The sequence below is a fragment of the Fundulus heteroclitus genome, unplaced genomic scaffold (assembly GCF_011125445.2).
Source record: "Fundulus heteroclitus isolate FHET01 unplaced genomic scaffold, MU-UCD_Fhet_4.1 scaffold_616, whole genome shotgun sequence".
Classification (NCBI taxonomy): Eukaryota; Metazoa; Chordata; class Actinopteri; order Cyprinodontiformes; family Fundulidae; genus Fundulus; species Fundulus heteroclitus.
Genome location: NW_023397051.1, coordinates 17,938 through 31,116, shown reverse-complemented (window position 1 = coordinate 31,116; position 13,179 = coordinate 17,938). Strand labels below are relative to the sequence as shown.

At 37.5% G+C, this 13,179-nt stretch overlaps 1 protein-coding gene across 1 annotated transcript in view; it reads right to left on the bottom strand.

Moving 5' to 3' along the window:
- Positions 1–13,179, bottom strand: part of LOC105939429 — a 51,689-nt gene that overhangs the window by 37,422 nt on the left and 1,088 nt on the right. The window contains 4 exon segments of the mRNA XM_036133390.1: positions 11,294–11,448; positions 11,863–12,186; positions 12,366–12,662; positions 12,769–13,089. Of these exon segments, the coding sequence (XP_035989283.1) occupies positions 11,294–11,448; positions 11,863–12,186; positions 12,366–12,662; positions 12,769–13,089 (1,097 nt within the window).

The following is a 13,179-nucleotide window of genomic DNA, read 5'->3' as shown; positions in this document are numbered from 1 at the left end:
CTGTGATATAATGAAAGGATTTATTGCTATTTTTTATTCAGCTGTCTTATACACTATAGACATTATAAAACATTATAATATTGATATTATCATTTATATTTATATTCATAATATAATTTATTAGTAGTATAAATGTACAAAAGTATTGTGTGATTATCCTTAAAAAGGTTAACAATTTTGGGGACATTCTTTTACTTAAAGGCAGGTTTTTGTATTGCCATTTATTACTGTGGCTGTTAACCCACAGTGAGCCGAGGCCATCCAAAAACCTTGAGATGAAATTCTGCCCACTTCAGTGACTTTTGGTCCTGTTGCTGTATACATTCAGCGCACACTATGAATATGCTTTAATGAGATTTGAGTCAAAGTTAATTTGAAGCTTTTTTCAAATCCAAATTCTTGACTTTGACCATTTTTTATGGGGCCACTTTTCTGCTTGTTTTCCTCATAAGTTCAGGATTAATGAGTTTACATAGTTATCATATGAGTCCTTTTAATTCTTATTCATGTGTTTATCGTAATGACTACGCAAAAAGAGGATTCATCTGTCATTTACAGTAACTTTAAATCATTGTGGCCGTATTACAAAGCTATACACCATTTCATTGAAACAATATACATGTCTGTCTATTGGGTTTGTAAGGTGTTATTCTCTCTTTTTTTGTTCTATTTTATCAAAATAGACCTCTCTAGAAAATGATATCTTGAATCCCAATGGGAACACATGTATAAATAAAGGTTAAATCAAGATGAAAAAAAATAGATTTCACTATCTTGTAACAAATGTGTTATGCTATAGCAGTTTCTGACGATAGTTTTGTGTCAAAACACAATGATAATGTTGTGAACAGACACAGACATTGGGTTTCAAATGTATGCTATCATAGTGTAACTAGCAGCTTAACATTACATTGCATTTAATTTGTTATTTATTTTCTACAGTTGGATACATAGATAACCCTCAGAATTGAATCCTGGATTATTCAGCGTAAAATACAACATGAAGTGGTTAATAATTATTTTCAAAGCTGCGCAGTCAAACGTTTACTTCACCAAGGTCAGCAAAATCAAATACTGGGGCTAAGGGTGAGCAAATATAAAGTTTCATTTTACTCATCTGGAAACATGGAGATTGTTAGGTGATTTATTGTTTTTCTTTATGAGAAAATTTGGAAATATAACGTGTTTTCCTCTTTAGCTGCCTGACTGTAACTGTTGACTCTTAGTGAATTCAAACTGCGGCTTCAGTTATTTATACCCTGACAGTGTCCTTTTCTATTGTGCTCATCATTAATGTGAGTGTTACACAGAAAGACCTGCAGAGGGCAGCACAGGCAAAGATTTGATATTTTAGAGTCTAACTCAGCACACACACACACACACCACACACACACACACACACACTCCGGGTGACTAACACCATGAAGCTCGTTGAGATAAGGCCAGGAGTGACCAAAGCTGTAATCAAAACAAAGAGGGAGTATGTATACTTGTAGGTTGCTTTGTCTTCACTCTTCTGTCCAGATCATCCCATACCAGTTCATTTGGGTATAAGTCTGGAGACTCTCCTGATTACTTGATGTTTTTAAGCTTACTATCTTGTTTTTTTTCCGTTGTACTGTACACTTGGACTTATGTTTTGGGTTACTATCTTGCTGTAAGATGAACCCCTGACCAATTAGTCGCATACCAGCGGGTATTGCATGGTGTTGCTGAATGCTTTGGTAGCCTTGTGGGTTCAGGGTGCCTCTTACTTTGTACAAGTCACCGACCCTGGATCCAGCAAAAAAAAAAAAAAAAAGCCCCAGACCATCACACGTCCTCCTCCATGTTTTTTTTTTTTGGCGGCTCTAGTGGCTCGCTTTTTCCGAAAGTAGTCTGACAGGAAGGGGGGTAGAAGAGGGGGAGAGACATTTGGCAAAGGACCGCAGGTTGGATTCGAACCCAGGTCGACCGCATCGAGGGCTAAGGCCTCTGTATATGGGTCGCGCTACCCGCTGCGACACATGCGCGTCCCATCCTCCATGTTTAACAGTTGATGTCACACACTGTGGAACCATCCTTTCACCTACTCAACGGTGCACAAAGATCCTGCATGATGCAATGAAGATTTCAAATTCTGATTAATCGGTCCTTAATACTTTCTTCCAGTCTTCAGTTGTCCAGTGGTGTTGTTTCATGGCCCAGGCAAGCCTCCTTGTCTTATTCTGGCATCTTAGCAATTGATTTCTTGCTGCAACTCATCCTGTCAAACGTGCAGCTCGAAGTCTTCTCTACACAGTTGAAGCTGAGACTTGCTTACTATGATCACTATTAAGCTGTGCTTGAAGCTGTCGTGCTGTGAAGCCTATCATGCAAACTGTTACTCTCTCAGCCGTAACTCTCAGAAACTTGTCCGCTGATTCAGATGTGGCTTTCTTGTCAGAGTTTCCCCCAGTTTCTGAGTTTTCTATACTCACCCTATGTCTTTCACGCTGAATTATAATATGTTCTACTTTTTCCAAATCCATGCCTCAATCACATCTACCTGTTGGATGCTTACCTGCGGTATGAGGAGTTTTATCAAGTTAGAAAACCTGTACAAATTATTAGTACCTTCATTGCTGCTGAAGTGCTTTAAACTGCTTTTTTGTTTCCAGGTAATTCTTTTTCTGTATAATTCTGAATTGTACATTATTTTTCAGCTTTGGGTGACCTGACCTCATTTAACTCCTGGCATTTTGGCACTTATTGTACCATGTTAAGCTAACTTTGGGACTTGAATACCTTAAATGACTGTGGCGTTCTGAAACTTTTGACCGGTTTTCTGATGGAGAAAGACGAGCCGTTGTTGGGCCTTCTTCACCAGTTGGGAGGTGTTCACAGCCCAGAAGAGGTCAGAGGAGATGAAAATGGATTACTGGATAATTGGTTTTCATTTGTAAGATAAACTTCCTACCAGTGATTTCATTGACAAACCAACTTGAGTCATTACAACTGACTTTTGACGTCAATGAAATTTAATATCAATAGCACAAGCACAAGCAAGTTAACCACCAAATTTATCAGCCTCAAGGGCTGGTCAAAAAACTTTGCCTCTAAAAAGACAGTAGCATCTGGTGTCCTCAGTCTAACATCAACCTAAAATTCACCAATCCTAATGAAAGAAGACCCTGAAAATGCAACTGGCTCCATTAGCATAAAATAAAATATTACTATTAAAGCCCTGTGACAGACTGACGACCTGTCCAGGGTGTGTACCCCACCTCTCCCCCGTTGACAGCTGGAGATAGGCACCTCGCGACACCATGAGGGACAACTGTGACGGAAAATGGATGGATGGATTAATATTAAAATAAAATTAAACTAGTCCACAAGTTACTGTAATGTGGGATATATTATTACATGCTGTAATAATTTGTAGTGCAATTATACCCAATATCAAGGTCCAAAGGCCAGGATTTTGGAGGATTGGACCTCCAAACATTGATCTCACGCTCTACCCCGGCATCGCCACAGCGCCCTGGACCCACATATTTAGCAGGTACACAGAAAGTGGTTAACAGTCTTTATTCTTATCCAGGATGATGGCGGCTCTGGGTTCAGGATCTCAGGACCTGTGTGCAAAGCTGAAGCACAGCAAGATAAGTAAGCAAGACAGAAATAGCAGATACGCAACTCCTTTTCTGATAGAGATTTGAAAAGTCTGTAAGGGGTTTCTAGCTGAAAGGGGAAAAACCTCAGGGATATCTGTGAGCAGACTGCGTTTTGAAGAGCAACCGGTAAGCTTTGCAGAAGGGTTTTTAATTATTTTTTTAAATTTAACCATGAAAGCCTCGCTGATATCAACAACCTCTTATCAACAGCAAAAGTTACACAACAATTACAATTCGATTACCCAACTAAAATGGCACACAAATGAAGAAAAACTGTCCCAATTTAAAGAAGTCAGCTCTAGTTTTGAGTGACTGAACACCAGACGAAGATACAGAGCTGGTTAAAACATCTCTCATCATTCAGAAACAGGGGTCAATAGCATCTAAACTGAGATGGGGACCTCCATTGCAGTTTAGATGGAGGTCCCCAGTTTGACCGATTCACAAATCCAGCAGGCAGAGAGGAGACAGAAGTCACGCAAGGGTCAAAACCTTTTACAACCGAGTTCATGAGAACAACCAGGCAGGGGCAGCAAAGAGCAGAGAATCAGATGTAGGCTATTCAGCACGACAGAAAATAACAGGTAAGCTTGATTCAGGCACAGAATTTTGACCTTTTTAGGGTTGATGGTAATAAACTTTTTATCAGCAGACAAACACCCTAGTTGAATTTAAATGCAGTTTTCAATAAGTGGCCCTTATTAGTTTTATTATGTTTTTCTGCTCTTTCTTCCTTTTGCACTCGACTTATTACCAGTTGACCAGGTGACTGCCAGAGTGTAACATAAATACCTGTAATTTGTCATTGTCATAATATTCTGCTGTTATTATTTGGCTAGTTAGTTGAAGAAAATAAAAGCAGTACATATTATATGCAACACTGAGTTGTTTAACAGTTACCTTCAACAGTGTGAAAACTGAAAGAAATGTCTTGATATGCAGTAACGGTTGAATCACAAGAGATGTTTTTGGTGGTGGGTTGGTGACATGCTGTAGTGTATTTGTGTTGTTATTTTCGCTTGCGGTATGTAAATCATTTTATGCTTGGGGACATTCTGATACTGACAGATGTGAACATTGCTTCAAGGAAATGTAATTATAGTTCTACTGGTTTCTACAAAGTTTCACTTCAGCAGGTGTCGTCTCAGGGGTGCAAGAAGCCAGGAAGTAGCTTTCTAAAGAAAGGGTTTCAAGAAAACAGAGAAGTAGATAGAAATGCAGGTATAGATGCAAAAATATGTCGAGACATTTGTAAAATGTGAAGTGTAACTTGTTAATATTCCATGTCATCAGATTTTTGGGTTGACAAAAAAACAAAAAAAAAAAAAAAACAATGAAATGCACTCCAAATAAATGCAATTGTTTGTATTCATTTTGTTTGAATAAATATGTATTTGTTTGTCACATTTTCCCTTTTAATCTACAATATAGACACATTCTATTGTTGTTGTTTTGTTATGTTTATGATCCTACAGTATACTGTATTTGCTACTCTGTATTGATACGGCTACAGTTTTCACAGTATGGAAGACAACAAAGTAATGTTAATAAGAACAGATTCTTGTAATGTTACTGGCTGGTGTGTTATTTAAGGTTATCAAGGACCTTCAAAGCTATTTTATTTCTGTTGCTTCATTTTGCAGAACATGACCAACAAAGACACAAAGCTAAAGATCAAAACCACATTTGTTCCTGTTTTAAACTGTGCTTGCAACCAGTGACGGACTGGACGGTCTGGCATTTGGGCAGATGCCAGAAGGGCCGCGGGCCCTCGTGGGCCGTTTGGGCCGGCCAATCACGAGGCGGCATGATCGTCGGGTGTGCGCGGCCCCTTTCACCCTGTTCATTGTAGGCCTACATTATCTCTCGGCCCACTAATAAGCCAAATGTCTCTTGGTTCAGTTTTTATGCATATTAAAGTTAGAGTTCAATGGGGGCTACAAATGGGGCTAAAAACTTGCGTGTTATTTCCGTGCAGTGTCCGAAATTAACTTCCTGATTCACCGGCCTGATTCACGCAGGGTTCACGCTGCGTCCTTACGCATGATCCAGCTGCTGGATTTTACCCTGGTGCGCTGTGCGCGAGGAATAAACAATTGGGAAAATGCATAAATAAAGACTCTAAAGGGCTCCTTTAGGGAGGAGATAAGAAATGATTGGTCTGAGCTGCAGCCCCCGATGTTACAAGTTCCTTAAAATGACCCTGTGCGCACCTAAATTACATGTAACGTAATTTTGCGCACCTGAATTCAAGCGCAAGGCACCACGCCCACCAAAGCACCACTGGTTCTGTGTCGTTAAAAACCAAAGAGCATGAAATACAGTTACTGACTCTCCTATTGACTTTAATTGGGACATTTTAGTACGTGTGGAAGGACATTAAACGCAGTGATTCACGTTTTGAAGGCTGGCCGCTGATAAAAGCACCTGGAGAGGGGGGGCGCCTCAATAAGAGCGGCGAAGCGCAAAACCGCAGCGCACGTAGTTAAAAAAAAATGCTGAATAAATAAGAAACTTATAAACAGGCTAATTGGCGTTTTAGACTGCATCTGGTTAGCAGAACTGTTTTCTGATCCAGCGTGCAGCCATGACTGGTTCTGAATGTGAAAGGAGCTGAACCAGCTCCGTAAAAGGCGGGTCTAGACTGAGCTCTGGATAGACAGCTGTGAACGGATCATCCGCAGCCCAGATGGGTTTTGTTATTTTTATGTAATTTTTATTTTATTTGGTACAAACATTTACTCGCCATGTGGCAGCTAGCCCTCTGAAATTTTCTCGCCAAACGGGAAATTTACTCGCATTTGGCGACTGGCGAGTGTTAATTTCGGACCCTGTTTCCGTGCATGTGAAGTTATATCTGTGTGTTGCAGGCACGCGCATGCGCGTGCGTGCGCGTCCCTATGTGGGCCGCTGGTTAGTGAAAATGCCAGGGCCGTTTTTTAATCCCAGTCCGTCACTGCTTGCAACGGTACATTTCAGTTATAAGGCAATTTCGGACTAATTTTGATTAGAAAAACGCAACTTTTTTAGATACCTACAAACCAGAGACTACTTTAACAAAATGTCACAAATCAAAACGAGGAAATATATTATAACTTGATCTTTATAGTCCATGAAGCATATGTAAAAAGATGCAAAGCTCCAAAAGCCATTCTACATTATCCATCAAATAAAAATGGGAAAAGGAGTTTGGTACAGAAATATCAGATGAGTCTAGGATGGTGATATATGAGACACAAGCAACCACTGCAAACTCAAGATTGTTAAGAGAGTTTGGTTGGAAGAATGTTATGAGCTTTTTTTTATGACTCCCAAAATAACAGCTTTGCAAACAGGCTCTCAGAGTCCGGGGCTTTGTTGGAAGCAATGTGGAAAAGGATATGGCCAATCATTTTCATGTCCTTTGGGCTTGTCCAAAAATTCAACCATATTTAAAGGAAGCAACTAATGCAATATGTCAGATGATGGGAGGGAAATTGGACTACTCTTTAATTACTTTGTATCTGAGTAAAATACCAGAATCGGTCCCTCACAAACACAAATACCTGCTGAAGATCCTTTTGGCATGTTGTAGAAAGGCTATAACCCGACGATGGCTCCAAACGGACCCCCCCAACATTACACCAGAGGAGGGTGTGTGTGAAAGAATTATATTATATGGAGAGACTATTATTTCAAGACTGGAATTGGATAAATGTGCTGAACATTGGGAAAAAGGGATTATCTATGCAATGTGCTTGGAATAGTATGACACTATACCTTGACGTATGGGAAAGAATGAGCTGTTACACCCATGAACAAGTTATGTTTCTTTTTTCTTTGCTTTTTTTTCTTCCTGTTCAAAATTCAAAATCAAAAATAAAAAGTTCTAATAAAAAATTAAATATGAAAAATCAGCAACATCCTATGAAAGATGGGGTCTTCTATAGTCCTGTGGGGGAGGTACTGATGACAAGTTATATTACCTTTACTTTGGGATTCTAAACTAAAAAAACTGCAAATAACTTGTCCTAAACAATTTGAATGATGTTTGCAATGCAACTTAATTGTTTTCCAAAATGCAATACTATACTTCTTTTTAATACTAGTAAACTTATTTTTATTTAAAACAAACTCAGTTACAAATATCAACGAAAAAACTCATTTGGAATTTTATATACTTTTACTTGTCCTCATATAAACTTTTTCAAAACTTATGCAAATGTAGCACAGATGGCAAATGTTCTTTTGACAAAGATTAGCTTTGGTAATTTGTGGGAAGCTGCAGCTGAGGTCCCAAAGGCACAGAGACACATTCAAATTTGTGTCTAAAAATTATATTTAGAAAACCTCCAAAACTGCAACTATTTTTTATTTATTTTTTTACTTTTTTCTTTCTTTTTTTCTCTTTTCTCTTTTTTTTCTTTTCTAGTCCAGATGAATTGGTTTTGGAGGATGGGCATTATAAGCTTATTGCTTCTGCCAATACACCTTTTTTCAGACTATTTTTTTATTTATGTTACAAGGACATATATTGTCATTTATCGTACTTGTGTGTCTGAAATAAATTCAATTATTCAAATTGACAAAGAAATGCTTTGTTCAGGAAATTAAAATTAAATTGCAGATTAAAATCTTTCATCCATTATCTAATGGATGATAGCCGTGAAAATGACATGCGTTATGATAAGTTTAATTTACCATATTTGTCATTGGTCCTATGATGTAAAATCAACATAAAGCACAAGGGGAATAGTACTGTCAAAACAAATCAGAAGGCAAACATTTCTCAAACAACCTACAAGTGATAAACACAAGGATACAACACAGCACAGACTAAAATGGTTCACATAAATCCAAACAGACTGTTGTCTACAACAAAGACAGCAGAATATTTAATCTGTGTTACCAACATTTTATACATTCTACAGTCAAATATGCTGGTTTCTTCTGACGTATCCTTTATTGTCTCCTCATCTGGAAACAAAGAAGAAAAAAATAATACACAGCTGAAATGACCATTAGATGAACAACTTTAGATAAAAGATCTGTGAAAACTTCAATCCACAAATAGTTCCAACTGAACTAATTGTCTAATACATAGTTTTTCATGTCTAGTTTATGGTTAATTCATTGATAGAGAGAACTCCAGATAGGCTGGAGTTGGATATGTTGAGGAGGACTGTACAAACATCTATTGGTATATTCTATATTTCTTTGCAACCACCTCCACAGTCACATGCAAGCTTAAACTAGCGGATAGCAAAGTAATTAATTTCAGGATCCGCTGCACTTTCACACGAGGAGTTCTGGTGACTGCTGAAAATCAAAACACACAATATATGACACAGCTTAAAAAAAGCCAACATAAACCATGCAAGAAAGGTAATATTAGACTCCTACCATAATTATTGATCAACAAGCTTCTTGGAAGCATCTCTTTAAAACATTTATTTCCATTCACTCCTTTCCAGTTTATTTGTTTGGTACAACTTTATCAAAAAAAAAAATAACAGAATGATCCATGTATTTTGTTGTTGTTTGGATATTGACCTATCACAGCACCCATAAAAGAAACCTTGAAGGACTCTGTCCAGAGCAAGGTATAGATCCTCAACCTGTCTTCCCTACTCTAGATGAGGGGGTGAAATCAAGCCCCTGATATGCATCTGCCTGATGTGTCATGGAGAACTGATGTACAAATACATTTAGGAGACAGGGATATGAGGGGCTGGATGCACTGGAGCTGGAGACAACTGTAATGAATAATTTCTGCTTGTAATCAATTATTTACAGGATAGTAAAACTTAAATTTAAGGGGGAAAAATCATTACCCATGTATTGACTTTGATCAAAAGGCCTTTGGTCTTGATCATGACATAAATCAAAGTGATGAATTGAACTGGAAAACAAGCTGGACTCGGTTAGCTGTGTGAAATTACTTTCTGGATGGTTGTAGGTTTTTATTTGTATGCATAACTCAGGTGTTCTCAGATACTTTATATCTGTAAGTATATTTTACAGGAATATTGCAAGCTGCCCTGGGTAAAATAAAAATTTCCAAGTTTTACTTTTATGAACTCATTGCTGTTAAAAGTAAAAATAAAAAAACAGCAGGAATGTAGAATTTAAACTGCATAGATGCTGAGTAAGATAACTCAGATAATCACAATACTTTAAAAGGTATTTTGACTTAAACATGTTATTGCTTGTCACCTCAACAGATAAAGGATTTATTCCAACTTAGAGAAAATGTGTGACCATAACAAATGCTTATGAAAGTCCAACAATATAGGTTTCCCACACATTTAGATTTTTAAAATCAGGAAATTATTTTTCCTGACTCAAATGTCTGGGATATTTGCTGTTTTAATTCAATACAATATATGACAATTAAATACAAAAGGAATTTGTTTATTTTTAAAACAAGGCTTTAGGGTTACATGTATGCCAATATGTAGCTAAATAACTGATGTAGAAAAATACAACAGCTAATTCAAAAGATTACAAGAAATTGAAAACCAGTTCATTACAAGCATTGATTACAGAGTTCATTACTTCGGTGCTATTTGCTTGTCTGTCCAGCTTTAATTAAATCAACCAGCTGCTAGATTGTCTTATAAATTTGTGGAGACGTGGAGCATCAGCCATGAAGAATCCATAAGACTTACATGGAAATGAGACTGAATCATTTGTTCACAAACTAAGTTACATTTTCAGACAACTGCATCACAGCATAACTTTCAAACACAGACTGATCCCTGATATTATGTAATGTATATAACAAATACACACATTTTCTATTAAATTTGCACTGTAATGTGTGGAGTTAGTTTTGGTATTAAGCACTTCAGGCAAATGTATTTAGAAGGTTGTGACATCCAAACTAACAAGTAGCCTATAGTGTTTAAAAGCCCCTTTTCTTTTTATTGTTTTCAACAAACTCCAGCTCCACTCGGCCTGTGAGACCTCGCCCACATTGCAGACTTGATTAGTAGTACAGAAAGAAAATGCAAATATGTGTCAGCTGTTCTTTTCAGGAAGTTTAACTTTGGCAGTTTCATCTACGGTCCGAGAGGTACAGAAACATATCCAGATCTGTCTAAAAATGATGTTTAGAAAACCCCAGAAACACCAGCCTGTAACTGACAAAACAGGTTCATGAAAAGCAGAGATGCACTCATGTGAGAAAGAAAAAGCTGTTTTAGCGGAAAAGCAACATAATCAATTAATAACCCCAGTTAACAAAATGACCATTTCATTACAGAAGTAGCACTAAACATAATTTTGCAAACAACATAATGGATAAAATTTATTTTCAAGTCCATGAAAAAATCTTGTTAATCTTGTCATTCATTTCGGCAGTGAAGTGAAACATTATTTTTTCTTCATCTGAAAACAAAAAGAAAACAGAAATATGTAAATTATAAATGTTAGAAAAACAGCTTGGATAAATGAGCATTGTGGATATTTATCTACAATTAACTTTGAAATGAAATCTACAGTTTGCCCCATTCTGTTGTCTTTCTGATCATGATCATTGTCATCCTTCAAAATAACCTTATAAATAAATCTTACAGAATTTTAAGTCAGACACATTATTCTCCAGGCTATGTTGAGAATATGTAGCTATATTATTCTGTACAAACTAGATACAGAGGACACCCCTCCATATTTACCTGAACCAGGCTTAAAATCATGCTATAGGAGAGAGAGAAGATGAAGAGGAAGATGAATGAGGAGGCTGTGGACCACAAGCTGTTGAAGTCTTCTCCTTCAGTGGCATTTTCAATGCAACTTAAAGCGATTGTCTCATTTATGACTGAGTAGAAACCTAAGAAGAAGAATTATAATTTTTGGTGAATAGATAAGTTATGTGTTTCTGGACATAAGGTTTTTAAAATATAAGATTTATGTGATTTAACATTAATGCAGGAAACAAGTCAGTCAGAGTGAAAAAATCCTTTTCATTTGCTTTCAATGGTTTTCATTCAGGCACACACAGAACAGGTGTCTCCATGCAACATTTATTTGGGGCAGGTAGCACAGATAGCACATTGAATAAGATGCTAACAAGTATGACAAGGACAAATCAACAGTCAGCAAGATGACAAAAACAACAAAAAACAACAGGTTTTTGGTGCAGCAACAATGACATCACAGAGTACATATTTTGACAACATAAAGTTTACACAAAAACATACTAAGCACATAACACATCACTTCCTGTAGTCTTGGGAATCTTCACCTGTACATCCTGAGTACTTAGATGCAGATTGGGGGCTGCTAGCTTTTTCACGACCAGCAAGCCATACATTACAGCTGAACTGGTCAGTTCCTTCCCACTTTTTCTTGTTGATGGTGTAAAGGCTTGAAACCAAGTAACTATTGTTGATCTTCTGTGTGGGCAAGGTAATCCCGTCAATGAATGTTCCAGAATTATACCCAGAACTTTCTGACCAGGCGATGTAGTAATCTTGCTCCTTTGAACTGGTGACCAGACACACCAGAGTGACTTCACTGTCTGTGCTCCCTGAAGGAAGTAGGACTTGAATTTTGGGCTCTTCAATTCCTAAAAGATACAAATAATCAAGTGTATAAATACTTCAGATTGAAGTAAAGGGTTTAAAATTTTAATTTATCAAAAGAACGAGAAATTATGCAATTTTAACTTATTTTTAACATCTGTTTTGATGCATTCACTTGGCAGAAACAATCAGTAAAGATCATAAATAAAATTGAAAGGCATACCTCTGTTCACAGTCAGACTCTGAGTTACTGGTGGCATGTCGTTGATTGTGGCAGAGCAGCTCACTTTGTTGACTTCATTCCATTCATTAAGGTTTCGAGTTAATGTGCTGTATTTTTCTCCTGAATTGCCACTATCATTTGTCCCATTAGTCACCTGCTGTCCATTAATGTACCAACTGATCTTAGTATCAGATAAAATGCTTCTATCCTGTCCAGTAACAACACATTTGAGCTCTGCTTGTTTATTGGAGAACATTGCCTTAGGACTGGGAGGGCTCAGTTTCACAGTAACAGGTGCTAAATGTGAAGGAATTGGGAAAAAAAGAAAATTATTCTTTCAGCTCTTTTGATGAAGAAATAACTCAAGATAACCCATCACTGGCTTTAGTATAAAGGCGGTCACCTGCATGATCTGAAAACCTGGACACATATCGAGATTTGACAGCTTGATCACTGCCTGCAGGCCAAACATTGCAGCTGAACATGTTTCTGTTCCAGCTGTCCTTGGTGATGGTGTAGAGGCTTGAAACCAGGTAACTGTTCCTTATCTTCTGTGTGGGCAAGTTAATCCCATCAGTGAAATTTTCAGGATCTTTCCCAGAACTTTCTGACCAGGCGATGTAGTAATCTTGCAGCCTCTGACTGGTGACCAGACACACCAGAGTGACTTCACTGTCTGTGCTATTTGGAGCAATTTGGACTTCAATATTGGGCTGTTCATTTCCTAAAAGAGATTGTGCAGGTATTTAGTAAATCCATCCTTCAGAATGAAGTAGAGTGTTAGAAATATCATTTGTCAAGGAACCACATATAA